Consider the following 19,844-nt stretch of genomic DNA (forward strand, 5'->3'; position numbering starts at 1 on the left):
ATCTGAAATTACATTTCTACTAGTCATAATATGAATTGTGGATATCCATAACGACATTTCTACTGGTCACAATGTATTTTTGGATATTCAAAATTACGTTCTGGATATCTGGAATAGTTTTTCGTTTTGGATATCTGAAATGAAAATTATGACTAGTAACAATTGGATTGAAGATATCTGAAATGGGAGTTTTTCCTATTAAGAATTAAATTGCAGATATCCAGAATGTTCATTCTAGATATCCAGAATGTCATTGTGGATATCTGAAATGTTCTTTTTGACTAGGAGGAATTGAATTACAGATATCTGCAATACATATCCAGTCTAGCTATTTAATGAGTATTGCAGATATCTGCAATACATATCCAGTCTAGCTATTTAATGATAAAACGACTTGCCATAAGCTCCTGTCTCGTCGGTTTACAGTTCAGTCGGAGAGACACTTTTAATAGAAATACAGCAAACAGGACACAGGTGATGGGCTTCTGTCAGATCTGTGTGGGTACTGGTGCATATTGGTGTCAAGCGGAATACAAGGCAGATCAGGCTGCAGTAATAATAAAAATAAAAACAAGTTTATTCGTCAACTACTTCAACAAGATATTGTAAGTTCACCCTCTGCTTTATCCTACTAGTCTACATTTGTTGGAAATATTAATTTGGAAAAAGTCTGGCTACTACCTAATACGTTTTTTTTAACCAACAAGGTCAAAGAGATCTCATTTAAAATGCTTCATAGATTTTACCCATCTAATCATTATATACAAAGGCTTAAGAAGGACATTGATGTGAACTGTACCCACTGTGTCTCTGTCAACGAAACCTTGGTTCATTTATTTTGGTCTTGCCTGCACAACTTTGGAGCAGACTGGCACGCTTTATCAGTGATCATATTTACCCCTAGTTTAATTTATGCTGGATATGATAAAAAACTAAATTCTCAGTTTTATATGGTTGTTAATTATTTTATCCAAATTTGACATACATAAGTCTAAATTTTCTGGTAAGAAGCCAAACTTCCTGGAACTGTCTGCATATGTTGGTCAATATATCTCCTCCCTCTGTGATTGTGAGAATAAAATAAAAATAAAAAATGAACTGATTATCTGGGGTTATGTGCTCTATTACATTATGAAATGTTTGCTCTTGCACAGTCATTCAGTGTTAAGAAAATAAAAGAACAATGAGGAGCACTCCTGATTCTGTCTTCATTTGAAACAGAAATGTCTTGAAAAAAGGGTGAGGGTTCCAAAGGAACATAAGAGATCATTTCATTTGAGTTTATACAGGATTAAACAGTTCATGAGTTGGTGTGTGTGTGCGTGTGTGTGTGTGTGTGTCTCCCTGTGAATAGGATATTGTTGACAAATGTCACCTTAAAAATCTCCTCTTCAAGACAAATATCATCATCACCACACGTCATGAAAACAATGAAAGCATTGTCTCACTTTTTTTTTCAAGACAAGCATGATTTATGATTATGTTACGATTTGTATTCTTTATGCACCTGGCCTTTAAACTACACTGAACAAAAATATAAACGCAACACTATTGTTTTTGCTCCCATTTTTTATGAGATGAACTCAAAGATCTAAAACATTTTCTACATACACAAAATAACCATTTCTCTCAAATATTGTTCACAAATCTGTCTAAATGTGTGATAGTGAGCACTTCTCTTTTGCCGAGATAATCCATCCCACCTCACAGGTGTGGCATATCAAGATGCTGATTAGACAGCATGATTATTGCACAGGTGTGCCTTATACTGCCCACAATAAAAGGCCACTCTAAAATGTTCAGTTGTATCACACAGCAAAATGCCACAGATGTAGCAAGTTTTGAGGGAGTGTGCAATTGGCATGCTGACAGCAGGAATGTCCACCAGAGCCGTTGCTCGTGAATTGAATGTTCATTTCTCCACCATAAGCCGTCTCCAAAGGTGTTTCAGAGAATTTGGCAGTACATCCAACCAGCCTCACAACCGCAGACCACGTGCAGACCACCAGCCCAGGACCTCCACATCCAGCAGGTTCACCTCCAAGATCGTCTGAGACCAGCCACTCAGACAGCTGCTGAAACAATTGGTTTGCATAACCAAACAATTTCTGCACAAACTGTCAGGAACCGTCTCGGGGAAGCTCAACTGCATGCTCGTCGTCCTCATCGGGGTCTTGACCTGACTCCAGCTCGTCGCCGTAACAGACTTGAGTGGGCAAATGCTCACATTCAATGGCGTCTGGCACGTTGGAGAGGTGTTCTCTTCACGGATGAATCTCGGTTTACATTGTTCAGGGCAGATGGCAGACAGCGTGTGTGGCGTCGTGTGGGTGAGCGCTTTGCTGATGTCAATGTTGTGGATCGAGTGGCCCATGGTGGTGGTGGGGTTATGGTATGGGCAGGCATCTGTTATGGACGAAGAACACAGGTGCATTTTATTGATGGCATTGTGAATGCACAGAGATACCGTGATGAGATCCTGAGGCCCATTGTTGTGCCATACATCCATGAACATCACCTCAAGTTGCAGCAAGGTAATGCACGCCCCCATGTTGCAAGGATCTGTACACAATTCTTGGAAGCTGAAAACATCCCAGTTCTTGCATGGCCAGCATACTCACCGGACATGTCACCCATTGAGCATGTTTGGGATGCTCTGGATCGGCGTATACGACAGCGTGTACCAGTTCCTGCCAATATCTAGCAACTTCGCACAGCCATTGAAGAGGAGTGGACCAACATTCCACAGGCCACAATCGACAATCTGATCAACTCTATGCGAAGGAGATGTGTTGCACTGCATGAGGCAAATGGTGGTCACACCAGATACTGACTGGTTTTTTTTACCCCCCAGACCCCCCCAATAAAACAAAACTGCACGTTTTAGAGTGGCCTTTTATTGTGGCCAGTCTAAGGCACACCTGTGCAATAATCATGCTCTCTAATCAGCATCTTGATATGCCACACCTGTGAGGTGGGATGGATTATCTCGGCAAAGGAGAAGTGCTCACTATCACAAATTAAGACAGATTTGTGAACAATGTTTGAGAGAAATGTTTTTTTTTTTGTATGTAGAAAATGTTTTAGATCTTTGAGTTCATCTCATAAAAAATGGGAGCAAAAACAAAAGTGTTGCGTTTATATTTTTGTTCAGTGTAATTACATTCATTTTGTATGTAGGATTCCATTTGCTTGTCTTGCGCACTGCCTCGGACCCGAATTGGCAAGAAGACCCCCAGGAACCCCAAGACCTTCAGGACCCCCAGGACCAGACCAGAGAGACGAGGGAAGCAATGCCTTGATACTGACATGGAAGAACCAGGTAAGGAATAACTGTATTATTATTATTATTATTATTACAATACATTTACCTTTGTTTTCTTCATGAAGTCAATTTAAGAAATCAATGAAATGTTTTTTTTTTCATTCATAAAGAAGCCAAAGGATGAGAAAGATGACCAAGCGCCCAGAGATGAAGATGAGGGAAGCGACGTGTCCACAGAGAACCTGGACGAGCACAGCGAGGCATCAAAGTATGTGAACTTGATTATGTTGCAGTGACTTTATGTGAGCGCACGTCTGTAAAATGTCTCTCTAGATACTGTAAGTTTCCTCCAGAATATAATAGCGTTGCTCCTCACTGCTGCTCTAAGTGTTTTCTGTTCTTCTTGTCCTTTCTCTTCAGGTCCATCAGGTCCAGGTCTATGAAGTCTGTCTGTCTCCTCACCAGCAGCAAAGCAGCAGAGCATCTAAGCTCCAGAGAAGATGCTCTCCTCCAGAGACATGTCCAGACTTCTGCTTATGAGAGCTGCTGCCGTCTGCACCCGCTGGTAAACAGGTACGTGACAAACTGTCTGCTGGGCGTGTCTTAGTTCATGGAAACATTTCCTCTAACCTTTGCCTCGCTTGTTAACGTTGTTTAAGAACACTCATGCTATGTCAAGTCACATTGTAGCACATGTTCACCTTTGTCATGTTAGTTTTTTTTGTTCCAGCTGTGAGCAACCAGCTGACCAGTTGGCAGAGAGCATTCTGGGAAGTGCCCAGCTGAAAGACATCTCCAGTGTCTACAGTACATCATCAGACCACCAAAACAGTTCCTCCAATAAAAAGACAAAAGTCTGTCTACGTTTACGATTGGTCTCTGTCTTTAATGTTGGATGTAAAAAAAAAAGATAGAAGCTGAAAACATGGAGTGGACTCAAACGTGTAAAATCATTGCTCTCAGTCACTTTGCTGCAGTTATCAAATTCAAATAGTTTCACATCACATCATCATGGAATCAGTCTTGAACCATTCTGAGTAACTTCTATATAGAAACAACCTTAGACTGTATTCTAAACATACATCCTACAGATATCATAAAGCCCTCAGATAACTTCAGATAGCAGTGAAACAGCACCATCTTGTGGTGGCCGTGTGTTGCTATAAGTCCAACCAGAAGCCTCCGTAAACACTGTTGTCACGGTGTGTTACCTTTCCAGCTTATCGGCCCTGAACCCTAGTAGGGAGCACGCTGTGGATGCTAACGTGACCTTTGCTCGTTCAGCTGGTGACCCGCATTTCTAGTGTCCGGGTGACACGACCAGAAGAATGACAGGAGAGATCCTTCACCGTCCAACCAGAGGCTTTCATTGAGTCGTCTACAAGAGGACAAACGCTGCAGTCTTGTGAGGCTGTAAACTTGAGCTCATCTAATACACTTCTGCTGGCTAACAACACTCATTTGTACATCAACTTCACTGGAGCAGCGGCTTCTCACATCCACACACATCCGGAGACTACGCTTCCCATCACACCTCACCTCACATACCGGTACGCAGGTTACCCATAAGGCCGGCAACACTACCCCCACCCTGGATGATAATTAAATCCCTAATATCACTCCAGAATTAATACACTACTGAAATATTCCCCATGAAACCACATTTCCCACAGTCCATGAAGGGGTCCTCTCCCAACAGAAGTCCATTGAACACACCGTGTCTCCTTCGTCCTTAAAGGTAGCTGAGTGTCCATAACATAACATAACATACTTCTGCAGACTGAAAGGTTCAATACTGCTAATGCAGCGTTTAGCTCTGGCGTCGTGTGACATCACCCTGTGGTTTTCTCTAGTTTTGATTTACTTTTTAATTGGCTGCTCAGTGGACACATGTCTGTTTTTCACACTCATCTGCATTCTTTCCACATCCTTTAAACCTCACATCTCTAAGATTATCACCAGTCTTATCTGCTTTTTAGAGATATTTTAAATCTTGAATAGTAAATAATCCCTATTTATTCCCCCTATCTCAACCCGATCCTGTCACTGTTCTAATCTTGACCTCATGCTCGTGGGGTACAACTATCCTTTTTTAGTTTTTCACGTTTTTCTGGTTTATAAGAAGTGGCGACATGTTTCATCCAGTAAATTCAATCAGTCTCTAGAAACAACAACAATCATTTTGTGATTTGTTCATCAACATGTCTGTTTTATGGAGGCAAGGAAAGGATTCAGCAAATTGATTGAACGCTTTATTGAGAGTTAAGATCGACTGTCAACATGCCCGTTTCCTTCCCTCAGGGACTCTGATACACATTGATGATCTATAGCCTCAGCTGATCAGTGAATGTGATCACAACTTCCTTTACACACACCCATGCACGCACACAAAGACCACCACAGGCACAGAGCGGCAAGCGGTTGGACATGAAGTTAGTCAGTTTAAGAATCACAATGTGGAGAAAATTACAAAAACACAGCACAGCTTTACTTCATTTTACAAAACGGGTTCAACTCTGTAACATAAATGTCATCTCATGTAATACATAGATACCCAGCATATCTGGAGGAATGCCATTTATTTGCTAAACTGCACCTGTTTTGGGATTAATAATGATTGTTTTTTTAAAAGTACAGATTATTCACAGAATGAAGTGATTATTTTTACTGGCTCATCAGCTGGTGAGATAGAAATTAATAGAATAGTGACATGAAAAATGAACGTGAGTGCAAAAAAGATGCTTCAGTTTTCAGGTTCACAGATGAGGCACTGTGCAAACATTCAAATATACATCTTTCAGTAAATATTAGAAGACAAATAATAGTAAAACTAAAATCTCCAGGTGATGAAGAGTGTTGGATTACACTGGTTACTGAAACTAAATGCAATACTGTTGTCCAGTCTCAATTAGAGATCTGAGTAGTTGGTCGTTGATGTGTGTGGGGTTAGTTACTCTCCAGGGTGTTGTATTCAGAAACACGTGTATGTATTTATACAGACGTGTGCACGTTGCTGTATTATAGCAGCTGCTGAGTTTCCTGTCCACCTCTGACTGTACAACAGCGTCGTTGAGGATTTATTTACAGTAACTAACCTGAAATAAAAGGACTTTCTGTTGGAGGGATGCTTTTTATTTGGTGATTGTGCTTGGAGGGTTATTTCCAGACTCTCTTGCTCTGAAGCCCGCCACCGTCCTTGCTAGCTGCAGAGGAACTATGTCGACTGCGAGCGCTGGATGCTTGAGGCCGGGAGCTGCTGGTTGACATGCGGCTGGACCGGCGACCTGCAGGGAACACATGCAAACACTGAAGGGCAGCAGAGTGACGGAACAGGCAACTTTCTCTAATCTATGGTCTTAGTGTTTTGAATATTGTTCTAATAATAGAACAATAATTAATTAATTCTAGTTTAAATTAGGCAAATCTTTAAAGGAATTTCCTCTGGACATCAAAGACTGCTTATAAAGTCACAAATAATAACTTTGTCAGAACTTTGGCTCTATTTTCCTCAAACTTAGTGCCGAGTTTTCCCGGGGAAACGCTGAAACAATGCTCTAATTACAGTTTCTCTACAATTGCTAAACCACAATTTCTAGTTTGACAAAACTCTACGAACCAAAAACATTGACACAAAACGACAGTGTGACTTACTGTTGGCGTTACCGGAGGTGAAACTCTCCTCCAGCCGTCTCTGGATCTGGGCCAGCTCGTCGGAGGTAAAGCGCCAGCGCTTCTCTGCTGCTTGCGGCGGCACAGAGCTCTTCTTCACCTTCAGCGTTTTGGGAGAGGTCATGCATGAGGTCGGGATGGAGCCCGTCGTCAGCCCTTCTGGGAACTTCTGAGCGATGACCTTGAGACCTGGTAGAGGACAGCAGAGTGGGACGATCACCCTTCTCATACATGCAACCACACGCACAGATGTGAGCTCCACTCAGCTGCTACTTTACCTCCAGACAGCAGAAACAGATTCTCGAACCCCCGTTCACACATGATGTTGGCGGCCTGGATGGCTACAGTCTCATCCACGTCGTACACGATGATGATCCTCCCAGCTGCATTTTTCTACAGATGGTGGGTTAAGTTCAGACAAGTCGATGGTCAGTTAACTGCTTTTCAAAAAGGCTGGTCAGGTGTGTCGTTTGCATTGAAGGATACATATTTCAGCATGTCTTTGGTGTAGGGGTTCATTGTTCGAGACAGCATGGCAACGGGCCAACTGTGTGCTGTAGGGGAGAGAGAGAGAGAGAGAGAGAGGATTAAAACAAGAAATCCTTTTTCATAAGAGGCTTGGTGTTGCTGCCACCTACCACTGATAATGTGGCAGCAGTCGTATTGGTCGCGGTCCCGTACGTCCAGCAGCAGGTAGGGGCAGTCGGGGTAGGGCCTTTCGGCGAGCTGGGGGCTGGACACCAACGTGGTCTCCATCTCCTGATGCTTCCTGTTGAGGTTCAGCTCTCCCACTCCGCTAATAACACTGTAAGAGTAACATGTTTGAAGCTGTAAATGAGATTTGCCTTCAGTCCAGGTACTTTGCATAAATGTTGCCAAACCAAACTACTAACTAAGCGATATGGCGTGTTGTGTGCAGTATGATGTATTCAGTAATGTTTCCCAGGGTGCATAGCTGCACGGTACCTGAGCAGGGTTGACCTCTCAGAACAGCAGACGTCTTTGTCTCTTGCATCCTGGTGATCTGACAGAGGCGACGCCTGTGTGGAGCCGCTGCTGCGTCCAGACAGACACTCCAGGTCTGCATCGGACACGACTGACCCGCTGTCTGTAAACCAACAGGGAGGGGGAAATTAACCCACATCCACTGACAGTGACAGACAGTTTGAATCCAATTTTAAAATGTTAAGGGCCCATCTGGACATAAATAAAGTTTCCCAATGTTGGCTGAATGAGTAATTGTGTTAGTTACCTCCTGGGTCGTGTGATTCGCTGTCAATGTCATTTTCATTCAGATCGGCTGCAGAGGCGACCTGAAGTATCTGAGAGGAAAAACAGGTTTAGGAATCTGAGATGTTTGCACTGGGAACATCAACTGCAAGAAATGCAAAGAGAATATTATCCTGCTGTCTGTAAATGAACGTAACTAACCGAGCTAAAAGAATTCAAAGCAGTCCACTCAAAACGATTCAAACAAGTAGTCTAATCAGGGTTTCCCTTTCCCCCATCTCCAATACAGACATAACTGGACAATGGATTTTCCCAGGAATACGACACATGGATTGTGCAAGCCGTTACAGTATTGCAAGAAAATAAACATTGATGCTTACCAATTGTGCAAACGTTGTCACCTTTAACCGCTTGAATATTTCATCTTTTTGGTACCTGTAATCTGAAAAAAGGGAAAATGCTAAAATCTCAGAACAATTAGAGCAGGAAAGAGCCTAAAAGCCCTGATGACACTGAAAAATGTGTATGCACCTGGCAAACATTCAATAATGAAACAGTTCCTGCTGTTTTCGGATACAAGATTTTGTTTTCACCGAAGTTGAAATATTTAAAAATATATATTTTTCTGAGATGTTTGAGTGCATCAAATAAAGTGCATATAGTGGAGTAGAAATATGTTATTAAAACGGCATCTGTACAACAACTTGCCAATTCTGATTCCTTTTCAAATCAGTTACTATAATGTTGTTTTCAACTTTCATATATTAGCATTCTCTTCATGTCTTCTACACTCCAACTGGTCTGTTGGTTTAAACAGACCAGTTGGAGTGTTGGAGTGTCCAACATCACAGAAATAAATGAGTTACTCACTTCTTTGAATCTCCTCCAGTCTTTCCATATACTTAGTATAGCTGCATCCTGTATTATGAATAAATGACAGTTAACATTGATAATAAATCATGCATACACGACTTTAGTCATAACAAATGACACCTGTTTATAACATTGTAGTACATCTGCACGGATACCTGTGTCCAGCGTGGTTTTGACATGTTGAAACTTTTGGCTTCTCGGTGTCCTTTTATTCATGAACTACAAGGAAAAGACAACGAGGTTGTGTGTTAGCTGTGTGACCGGAAACACACACTGGCTTTCAAATGTCTGACGGTAGTTCAGTTAGCTTGCAATCATGGTAGCTTCCCGAAAGAGCCCATTTAGCTAACGACATGGTTGTTACAGGTGCCTTGACGTTGATATGGCAACTTGGTAACTTAACACGGAGCATAGCTAACTAGCTAGCTCGCTAGGAAAGCTATATGTTTCGCTGTGTTGACAGTACGTTTTATTATCTACAGTTAGCGGGTACATAAAACAAGAAATGCTGTCATTTAATCAACCGTACCTCTTTACTGCCGATGCTCCGGTTGAACGACATCCTTTCAAACCAAATAGCAAACGTTAACGTCCAACTGTAATGATCTCGGTGCTTATTTGTCAGCGCTGTTTCACTGGCCAATCAGAGACGCGGATACTCCGCCGCTCTCATACAAAGTGGTGTCTCGTGACGCGCGCTGGTTGCCTAGCAGCCAAAGAACGCGCTGCCTCGATGCCGTGCCGCATTCAAGTCACGTGGATATAACTGGCCTGATTGGTTGGCATAACTGGGAGCTGTATTCACAGCCACTTTATAAACAACTGATATTTTATGCTACGATTGTTTTTATATATTTCTGGCAAAGATAAATTGTCTTCACTCACATCTTTACCCGATGTTAAATTCTAGAATATTCGCCTAAGATGCAGAATATCAGGGGGCGCCCTCTTGTGGCGCCAACATAAAAACACACCGATTCGTATCTGGTGCATTACTTATGTTTCCAGTCACCAGATTCAACTGCCCAACGTGTTTCAGTTTGGTTTACACAACAATCAGGAGTTGAGAGTTAACGACTTGTACTAGTTCCTTAGAATTACTAGACTAATTATTATTATTACGATTATATATTCCAAGCCAGGTGGTGGCGGTAAGGCGCCATATAGTTGTTTTACCACCCACCATAAAGAAGAAGAAGTGGTAGTTATAGCAGTAGACGAAGAAGAAGAAGGGGGCGGAGCCACACGGCTGTCAGAGAGGGAGGGAGAGCGCGAAAGAGAGAGAGAGAGAGAGAGAGAGCGAGAGAGCGAGAGAGAGAGCGCGAGAGAGAGAGAGAGAGAGAGCGAGAGAGCGCGAGAGAGAGAGAGAGAGAGAGCGAGAGAGAGAGAGTTATTTGTTTTCTGCCCGCAAAGAGGAACACACGTTTCTCCGCCGGGGAAAGTTAGCCGAGGACGGTGATGTCAGCGTCAGAGGGGAAACTTCGCTGTCCGGCCGACAGCTTCTCTCGTCGCGCTGTTAGCTGTCAACGTGATGTGATTTATCAAAGCTAAACGCTAATATAATGACTCCAGGGGAAACTTTGGTGCTTCCCCTCCGCGCTACTGGGTCACGCTCGGCTATCCCGAGGGATCGCACTGACAGACTGACGGACTGACGTCGTCGACCGGGAGACGGCAGCGTTTCAGAGACCATGGTCGACAAGGAGGAGTTGCAAGAGAGGCTGAAGAAGCTCCTGGTGAGGCTGAGGATCCCGCAGGGAGACCGACAACTATGCACGCTGATCCAGATCATCCAGGACCTGCTTTTCCTGGCGCACTCCGACAATGGTAGGAAACGCGTGCTTCCTACGTGTGTGCATCACGCTGCCGCTCATAAAACAGTTTTATTCCTTTGGCCATGTTGTTTGACTTACCAGCAAGTACTCACATCCTGACTTCACTGTAAGTAGTAATACCACAGTGTAACAAACACTCCCACTAAGTAGTACCAGCACATGTATCTACTTGGAATATAAAACGTAATGTTAATGTTAAATTATGATGTATTCTAATATTGGATAATTATTTCTGATGTGTAAAGCATCATTTTAATTGATGTACTGTAGTGGCAGTGGTAGAAGAGGTACTCATCAACAGGCAAAATGTACTTGAACTAATAAAATAAAAGTACTTGTTTGGCAGAGAGCTCTCATTATTTGAACATTATTTACATGCTGTTGGATAGTTTAATTTACAGCACTCAGTGTCATTTTATAAATTGATGGCGTGCAAATGTGAAGGGGGAATAAAAAGTACAATGTATAAACGTGAAGGAGCAGGGCCAAAAGTAAAGTACAAATACCACAAAATATACTTGAGTACAACAATTCACTAAATGTACTAAATGTAATGGTCTGCTTGTCAGTTTCATGCACAGATTAGAGTTTTAAGTAATGGTGGTTTAATAATATTAAGAATATTTGTTAATTTGTCATAATGCATAATTTAGTTTTTGTTGTCCTTTTTTTGATGATAGTAATTTACTTTAATACATTTGAGAATATGCTATGATGATATTCATGTCGTGTCTTTTCATCTTCTGTTGCAGCAGCCGAACTATTTGAACACAAAGACGTCCACGCCCCCCTCATGGTGGTGCTGTCATCCTACATCAGCAGCAAAGGAGTCCAGCAGGTACCCGGATGAATGGTGGCTTCAAACAGGCCTTATTTTAATTAATGACAAATTACAGTCCTGCCACGGCCATAGATTTTTTATTTCTATGATGCTTATCGTATTCATTGATATCGGTACATACGAGGATTTCAAGTAATACAACAGAACATGTTTCTGAATAGAATCGCCTACTCAACCTTTAAACGAGACACGCAGATGTCAGTGTTTACAACGGCATCACCTGCTGAGCCTCAGGTCATCCACAGAAGACACGCCCACGCCTGATCTCGCGTGTTTATGGCGTCTTGTGTCAGCCTATCAGAGGGACGAGATGATCGCAAAAAAAACAAAACCAAAAATCAGATTGAGCGTCAGTCAGTCCTAACAGACTCATTAGCAGGTTAAAACTGAATTGAATTCAAAGTCAGCTTAGGTTTCTCCATTAGTCAAGCTTCCTTCAGAGCTTTGGGCAAAATGTGTGGCTCATCTGGTCAGATACTGTAAATACTTTGAAACCCCTACTTGTAGGATTTTGTCTCAGCTGTATTTTTGTTTGCGTCACATAGAGTAACACCGATCCAGCTGCTCATACTAATACTGTAAATGGGGAAGAGCCAGCATTGCTTTTGTTTCTGCTAGAGTGGCGTCAAACAAATTTTGATACTCACCTTTTTTCTCGCACTCGCTTTGAGTTCAGTCTGAGGCGACTAACTCTTACTGGTTTTTAATCGACTGTTGGTTTTATTCAATTTCTACGAACTTATTTAATTTTGACTTTCTTTAATTTTTTTTTATTAGCGTACATTATGTCTTGTTGCCTTTTAATGCACATTTTATCCCTTTAATTGTGTATGACTGGCTTGAGGCTGATCATCACCCACCCGCCTCTGCTGGAAAACACTTTGGGTGGACGCCTGTTGTTTTTAAGTGTGCTATATAAATCAACTAACTTGACTTAAGTCCTCAGCTTGCTAAAACATCTTCCATGTCGAATAGACATGAGCTCCTCTTCTTGCTAACGCATCTGCAGCTGAAGCCACACTTCTACCTGCTGATTAGAAGTTCAGTCAGAAATCCATCCAGCTGTATTTTTCTTTATTTTGAGTTCGACAGGTCGACTTGCTCATTCACGGCTGACCTCAGCATGTGACGCCGTGTTGTTCTCGCTACAGGTGGGTTGGTCCTTGCTGTGTCGGCTGATTGAAATATGCCCCGATACGCTGGAGCAGCTGACCAGACCGCTGCAGGCAGCCAAGGACTGGGAAGTAATGGGAGTGCACCAGTAAGTGTAGCAGTACCGCTGCTAAACATCAGCATGTTAACCGAAGAAAATGAGCTTCCGGCTGTATCCAGTATAATACATGTATTAGGCATGGTTCCTGCTAGATAAACTATGGATAAATCAATAGCATCAAGTCCAAGTGTGAGATCGTCGTTCCACATCTCATTTGTGAATGAATCAAAGCCACTTGACCGTGTCTCCGTCTCATTTCATTAAGTTATTTTTGGCTTCCAGATGTTCCAGGTTGAAAGTACACCAACGTCATTTTAAGTTTTCAGTTCCTGTTTATTGAATTGTGCTCATCACACTATACTTTCCACTTCTTTTTGTATTCCAGTGTGTGATTTCCTCCATTTACGGACCAGCATGCCTGTAAACCAGCGTCTGTTTTAAATATGCAGTATATCCTCCAGCTTTCTTTTAAGTTTGCAAAAGTTAGGCCCTCGCTTGCAGAAATGATTTAACTGAGTCTTTGTGTTCATTTGTGTTTTTCCAGGCAGATCCTGAAGGTCTTATCTCAGTACAGGGCCGACTGCACGGTGACCATGGTCGGCCTCAGAGCGCTGGCTCTCCTGCTCAGATCAGGTACATGACTACGCAGGAAACCACATGCTACAACAGGCATATTATTTTGATTTTTGTGACACATAGCTGACACAGGTTGTATTCTTAACAGGGATTTTTACATCTGATTGGAGTATGTGATGAGGGCAGCAAAGCCCCAATGGTTTATTTTATGATGCGTTGATGTCTAAAATCCCAGTCATTCTGGAGTTACATTTTAATCTCTAGGCTTATGCTAATTTTTATTTTAATGTTCAGTGATGTACTTTTTTTATACTTTGTGTGATGAAAGCTTCTGAGGAAGGCAGAGGCTGCAAACTGCCTCGACTCGTCTTGTAAAATTGAAAATATTTACATAATCTCAAATAGAAAAAAAAATTACTCATTACTCATTACTACTCATAAACTCCTGTTCCCATTAAGGCATCCGACCTATTTTTGAATGCTTCTTTAATTCCTTATAGATGAGATTCCTTTGCTGGTGCTGGAGGAGGAAGAGGATGTGTTTGGCCTGGTGGTGCAGGCGATGAAGACGTTTCCTAACAGTGAGGAGGTGCAGCTCCAAGGCTGTGGAGCTCTGCAGTTCCTCCTGGAGAGCGGTGAGCACACACACATTCTCTCTGATATAATAACTAGGCTGTAGATGAGAGCAGGCCTCATGGGGCAGTTGTTGCTCAGGCAGTATGGTAGAGGGGGTCATCCTTTAGTCAATGCGTGTCTCCTCACCCTTCCAATTAGCTTGTGATTTGCTCATGCTAATTGCTAGTGTAATGCTAATTACTCATAGTAGCATGAGCTAAAGCTAATCACGAGCATACAGAGAAGAGGAGGAATTTGCCTGGGTGTGCACACAATAGTTAAAATGAATAAAAGTAAAGAAAAGTACTGCAGTCAAGAACATAAATAGAAAAATGATCATACAATGAAATAGACACGTTTACATATGCAGCAATGTTTACACTGTATTATAATAATATGTAGAGCCTTGCATGTAAATTCAAACTCACAGTTTATACTGCATTTTTGTCACCAGACGCTTTACAGCACCTATCTGGCCATAACCACAGTAGCCAACATGCTAGTGATCATAATCAGCGATTATCAATAGCCTTAGCCATTAGCAGTACTGCTAACTATTAGCATAACCTTATTGTTAAGTTAAAAACAAAAAGTAACAAAAAGGCTCCTGTGGTGCTTTTTGTCTGTTGTATCTGTAGCTTGAAATTAGCAAGATAGCTAAGCAAGTAGCCAGCCAATAAATAGGTAAACTTGAACAACCTAATTCTTCACACATTAGCATATTGCTATCGCTATCGCATCGCTAGCAGATGGCTATCAAATGTTATAATGCTAATGATTTAATGAGTCTTGTGCTGTGCTTTGGAAAACCGAGCCTACAATAGACTCATCTGTGCATGTCACCTCTCCCGGCACATGTTGATACTTAAAAAAATAAAAAGATTTCCGGCTTAGAGGCATTTTCCAGGGTAGAGCTTTAATATAGTTAGTGTTTGAGGTTAAAATGATGCCCTTTGGCCACAAACCGCTTCCTTCTCCTTCTGCCTGCCTCTGTAGCCATCCAAGAAAGAGAAGCATGCTTACATGAGCATGCTAGCTAGCTAATGTTTGTACTCTGTATGTAAAAGGTAGGATTTCAGCGAGCTTTGCATGCAACACTTCTGTATACGCTTATGTGCACTCGCTGAATGTCTATCATTCGTTGTCCGTGTTTGCAGTAAGCGATGACCATCTGGTGGAGTTTGTGGAGAACCAGGATCACGTTGTGGTTCTCGCGGCCCTGCAGAGGTTCCCCGACAACCCCGACTTACTCCTGCAGGCCATGAGGGTGCTGCTCCCACTGGCCGGTCCTGGTAAGACCATGTTCACACCTATGATGTCTATGATGAGGGGAGAGAACAGAACTGGAGTACTAACTATATTACTGGATACGTCAAAAGGGTTTTATCACTCTTCAAACCAGATTTCTGACTCCTACCACACGTTGGTCTCTGGATGTAGTCCAGACGGGTGAATGGACAGGGTCTGTGTAGTTCTCCTCATGTGGAGAGGTTTAGGAATGTGACTGTAGTGACTGATGCCAACATATTGATCATGAAAGAAGAAGAATTATCTTCTCTTTTCTTTTTTCTATTTCACAATTTGCACTGTCCATTTCTAAACACAAGATCATGATGTCACCGTAAGGCTTTTTTAAAAAGCATGTTAATGCGATTATGCATAGCACGCAAATGACTGCTGCATCAGAACAGCTGTTTATGGGACAGACGTGCTTTGTGCTCTCCTTGGGGATCCTATCATGACGAGGATCACAGCAGCTCCTTGAGTGAGACTTTCTTAATACATACCTTTGTGATGGATAGTAGGGTCGGAGGGTCTGGAAAGCAAGAGCAAAGAAAAGAAAGGCGTGCACACATTTTGTGCCTTTACTGCACATTTTGCTCATTTAGTTTTCCAGCAAACTTCCTCCTGTTCTGATAACATAACTCACTGGATTTTAAGGATGATCCCAATATCATTAGTTGAGCATTTCAGTCCATATATGTTTTTAAACACATAAAATGAGTAAAGTATTTTTGAGAAGGAAAGCTTCTGTTTGATTATTAAAGACCAAAATATGTACTGAGAAGGATATTTTACTTTCGTAAAATGAACTTCGACGTATCGCGGTTATTATTTAAAACATTTGTGATATTATTTATAGGTCCAGCCCTACACGTTATTGTGTCATTTATCAGCTCATTTACACTACACAGGAGCACCCATGCTGATGTAATGGTCATGTTATTTTCCATAAAAAATTGTTATACTTTTAAATGTATTTATAAAGCGCATTTAAAAACAACCCACGTTGACCAAAGTGCTGTACAGACCAGAGCAGAGGCACAAATAGGGGCAGGACTTAAAAGAGTCAATGGAGGGGGATGCAGAATGGTTTAGATTAGCTTTGCAAGGCTCCTTGTTTTATGCAAAAAGAAGCTGATCTCTTATCAGTATGTTTGCAATTTGCAATGGATTATGGATTCTGCTAAAACATGATAATAACTGTACTAGGAGAGCAGTATTTAATGCTTTATGTTACGTAGTAGGTTGTATGTTTGTATTAAAATCTTGTCACGCAGCAGACATCATGTCATACATTATCTCTGAAAAACCACACATATTGCGATTGACATTGCTCTTCAGTGAAATTGTAATTAGCTGGATTATTCCTGCATGAATAGTGGAGCTGGACATGAAAAAAGAAAGTGGAAAAGTTTAATGAACAATTTTTTCCAACTACTAATCTGTGTTTTTCACAGATGTTTCTATTTATTACGGTCATGGGGGACTCCAGGCTATTTGAAGCCTCCCTGTAATTAGTGAGGGTCTTTTTCTGGCTTTCTGCTTATCCTGTAGCCTTTATTTGCTATCTATTCATCGTCAGTTTGCGTTTCAGAATTAGTTTGAGAACAAGATGTATCTTCTTACCACTGCCTACCATCTTCCTGTGATTGACACTATTCTGTGTTTATAGTCTGGTTTATTACATTTTTCAGGATATAAATGGAGATTTCAATGCCTAATTAAATACAAATAGGAAAATACCTCTATACTCAGAAAGATGGAGATAATAATAAAAAGAGTAGTTAAAGTAAATGAATACATAATTATGATAATAATACATACAAATAAAATAAAAGAGAGATAGCAATAGTGATCAAGATAAAACAAAAATTAACTGAAAAATGAGTAAAATAATTAAAATAAATAATAAAGCACATGAAAAACAGGATACAAGCGTATACTGTTTCTTCCGGGAAAGGTACAGTTGTTTATTTTCATGTATACTCTACGAGTTAATGTTTTCTTTAAGACAACAACATAAGACTCATTCACCTTGTGCTTTGACAAATGTACAGTGGGGGTGAGGCAGGAGCATATTTGTATTTACATGTTATGAACATGGAGGTTGTAATTTGTAACGAAAAGAAAACCAAACTGTTGGTCTTCCAGGCAGTAACGTGGAGATGTTGATGTCGGGAGGCGCTCGGTGCTACAGCGTGATCATCGCCGCCATGGACGCCTTCCCCGAGGTGGAGGAGCTGCAGGAGACGGCCTGCTGCCTTTTCAAGAGGCTGACATCAGGTCAGATCAGGGTCACATTTCTAAATGTTCTCCAATTTTCCAGATTTTCTTATTTCTAAATGTGAGAAATAAACTATTTACATGAACAATGATGTGAATACTTACTTAGGAGAGCATGCAACATGTTTGTGTAGTTTAATGTTTTGGAGTTAACTCTTGAAACCTCTCAGAAGGTCTGTCAGTGAAAGACTTCTCCTCATCTTTGACGACGCTGTTAGTGAAATTGGAATCCGGACTATCGATATTTTATTCATCCTGATAAAATAACGTGTTTGCCGGTTGACAGATTAAGATCGAAGTGGCCCGTAGAGGGCGTTCATGTCATCAAGGGCGTTCTTGCTTTGTGTCTTCTCGCAGAGAACTACTACAACATCCTGGTCCTGAACGGCGTGCAGAGGGTCGCGGTGAGAGCCTGTCAGACTTTCCCCGACAACGCCAGGCTGCAAGCCGCCGCTCTCTCCTGTCTGGCGGATCTCAGTGAGGACGCACACTCACACATTCCACGTCTATGACACGTAGCAGTGTTATACCCAACAAGATACATGTTATCAGGGTAGCACACTCTCTGTATTTGCTATTGTGCTGATTGATTTCCTCAAGTTGTCAGCCGTGTTACTCTCCTCCTGCCGGTCACCAAGCCTCAATTTGTGGCTCGTCTCAATGGTAAAATAATAGTAGGGCCCTAAAAGGGTATTTAACGGGCACACTGCTTCATCCAGCATCTCTGCTCTCTGATTCACTGAGGGGCGGGGCTTAGACACACACACACACACACACACACACACACACACACACACACACACACACACACACACACACATCATGTCGATAACAGTTATTATAACTTTTCTCTGAGTTTTGTCAACATAAGAATGAGTCGACCGGCAAGAATCCGTGATGAGCAGCTACAAGCAGAATGTCACATCAGAAACGTTCAGAAATGAACCGATTCACAACTGAAAGTGAAACTTAAATAGCGGCGAGTGGATTGACAGACTTTAGACATGGTCAAAGTGTGTGTGTGTGTGTGTGTGTGTGTGGGGGGGGATTTTAAAAAGTAGGTGGTATAGTAGGCAATATAATTATTAGAATGGAACTGTTTATGTCTTAATTTTGATTAATCAACCATATGATGACACCAGGCTGCACGGTGGTGTAGTGGGTAGCACTCTCGCCTCACAGCAAGAGGGTCCTGGGTTCGATTCCCGGGTCGGCCCGGGTTCCTTCTGTGTGGAGTTTGCATGTTCTCCCCGTGTAAGCGTGGGTTCTCTCCGGGTTCTCCGGCTTCCTCCCACAGTCCAAAGACATGCAAGATGGGGATAGGTTAATTGGTGACTCTAAATTGCCCATAGGTGTGAATGTGAGCATGAATGGTTGTCTGTCTCTACATGTCGGCCCTGCGATAGACTGGCGTCCTGTCCAGAGTGTACCCCGCCTTCGCCCAATGACAGCTGGGATCGGCTCCAGCCCCCCCCGTGACCCTAAATACAGGATAAGCGGTAGAAAATGGATGGATGGATGATGACACCATTTGATGGAAAAAATGAAAACGGATTTCATAGGGCCCTAAATAATTAATAAGTATTACATGTACTGTATGTTAAGTGGGATGACAAATAAGTAAGCAGATATGCTAAGTTGGAGATGGCTTTTGATATTTTGCAGTTAAAGCGGCTCTCCTGTAGACTTTGTGTTGTAAGTATGGCTGTACTTGAAAAAATGGTGCAGATAGTAGTGAACCAAAACATGGCGGGAGCTGCCTAAAGGCAGATGTGCATTTCAGATTCAAAAACTATGAAGACAGAGAAGAGCTGGACAAAAGCAAAGCCTTGAAATATCCCTAACCGAATCAATATTGAATAATTGCATCGGAGATCCGGACCTTGTAAATCGGAATCGAATCGATTTGGGAAATCAGTGGCGATACCCCGCCCTAGGGCTGTAGTACTTTTTCAATTCTTGCACTCGTTGAGCTAGGAATTGTTTGTTCTCATGCTCGGCTGTTGTGTCTGGCTGCTCAGTTGGCAGAGAGAGAGAGAAAGAGAGAGACACACAAAGGAAAATGTAGTTAGCTTTGTTAGCTATGATATGATCTCCGTAAGAGCAAAACAAGCTGACAAACACAGCCAGTTACATGAATCGTCTGATTAATAATGAGCG

At 41.9% G+C, this 19,844-nt stretch overlaps 2 protein-coding genes across 3 annotated transcripts in view; one reads left to right on the forward strand and one right to left on the reverse strand.

The window, feature by feature from the left end:
• Positions 1 to 5,504: 5,504 nt before the first annotated feature.
• Positions 5,505 to 9,704, reverse strand: LOC311018506 (centrosomal protein of 41 kDa-like). The gene is made up of 11 exons (XM_084017504.1): positions 9,567 to 9,704; positions 9,193 to 9,256; positions 9,035 to 9,082; positions 8,545 to 8,606; positions 8,187 to 8,256; positions 7,901 to 8,042; positions 7,573 to 7,739; positions 7,421 to 7,488; positions 7,213 to 7,327; positions 6,917 to 7,123; positions 5,505 to 6,549 (listed from the first exon to the last, which is right to left on the reverse strand). The coding sequence occupies exons 1-11, from the start codon at positions 9,597 to 9,599 to the stop codon at positions 6,422 to 6,424; spliced, it is 1,104 nt and encodes a 367-aa protein (XP_083873630.1). The 5' UTR covers positions 9,600 to 9,704; the 3' UTR covers positions 5,505 to 6,421.
• Positions 9,705 to 10,448: 744 nt separating this feature from the next.
• The window catches only part of lrrk2 (leucine-rich repeat kinase 2), a 36,230-nt gene continuing 26,834 nt past the window's right edge, over positions 10,449 to 19,844 (forward strand). For both annotated transcript variants that reach the window (XM_084017752.1, XM_084017751.1), the window contains exons 1-8: positions 10,449 to 10,864; positions 11,625 to 11,710; positions 12,865 to 12,974; positions 13,471 to 13,559; positions 14,003 to 14,137; positions 15,275 to 15,409; positions 17,553 to 17,684; positions 18,042 to 18,161. In XM_084017752.1, the coding sequence (XP_083873878.1) occupies positions 10,729 to 10,864; positions 11,625 to 11,710; positions 12,865 to 12,974; positions 13,471 to 13,559; positions 14,003 to 14,137; positions 15,275 to 15,409; positions 17,553 to 17,684; positions 18,042 to 18,161 (943 nt within the window). In that variant the 5' untranslated portion in view covers positions 10,449 to 10,728. The remainder of the gene's footprint in view (positions 10,865 to 11,624; positions 11,711 to 12,864; positions 12,975 to 13,470; positions 13,560 to 14,002; positions 14,138 to 15,274; positions 15,410 to 17,552; positions 17,685 to 18,041; positions 18,162 to 19,844) is intronic.

Source organism: Eutrigla gurnardus (genome assembly GCF_963514095.1).
Source record: "Eutrigla gurnardus genome assembly, chromosome: 9".
In the NCBI taxonomy this organism is placed as follows: Eukaryota; Metazoa; Chordata; class Actinopteri; order Perciformes; family Triglidae; genus Eutrigla; species Eutrigla gurnardus.

What these genes read in the sequence shown, in the direction of transcription:
- LOC311018506 (XM_084017504.1), bottom strand. Translation starts at nt 9,599, where the DNA reads ATGTCGTTCAACCGGAGCATCGGCAGTAAAGAG. An exon ending in GAGAGGTCAACCCTGCTCAG is followed by an intron (nt 7,740 to 7,900) that starts GTACCGTGCAGC and finishes TTACTCTTACAG; the next exon opens with TGTTATTAGCGGAGTGGGAG. An exon ending in TCTGTTTCTGCTGTCTGGAG is followed by an intron (nt 7,124 to 7,212) that starts GTAAAGTAGCAG and finishes GTCCTCTACCAG; the next exon opens with GTCTCAAGGTCATCGCTCAG.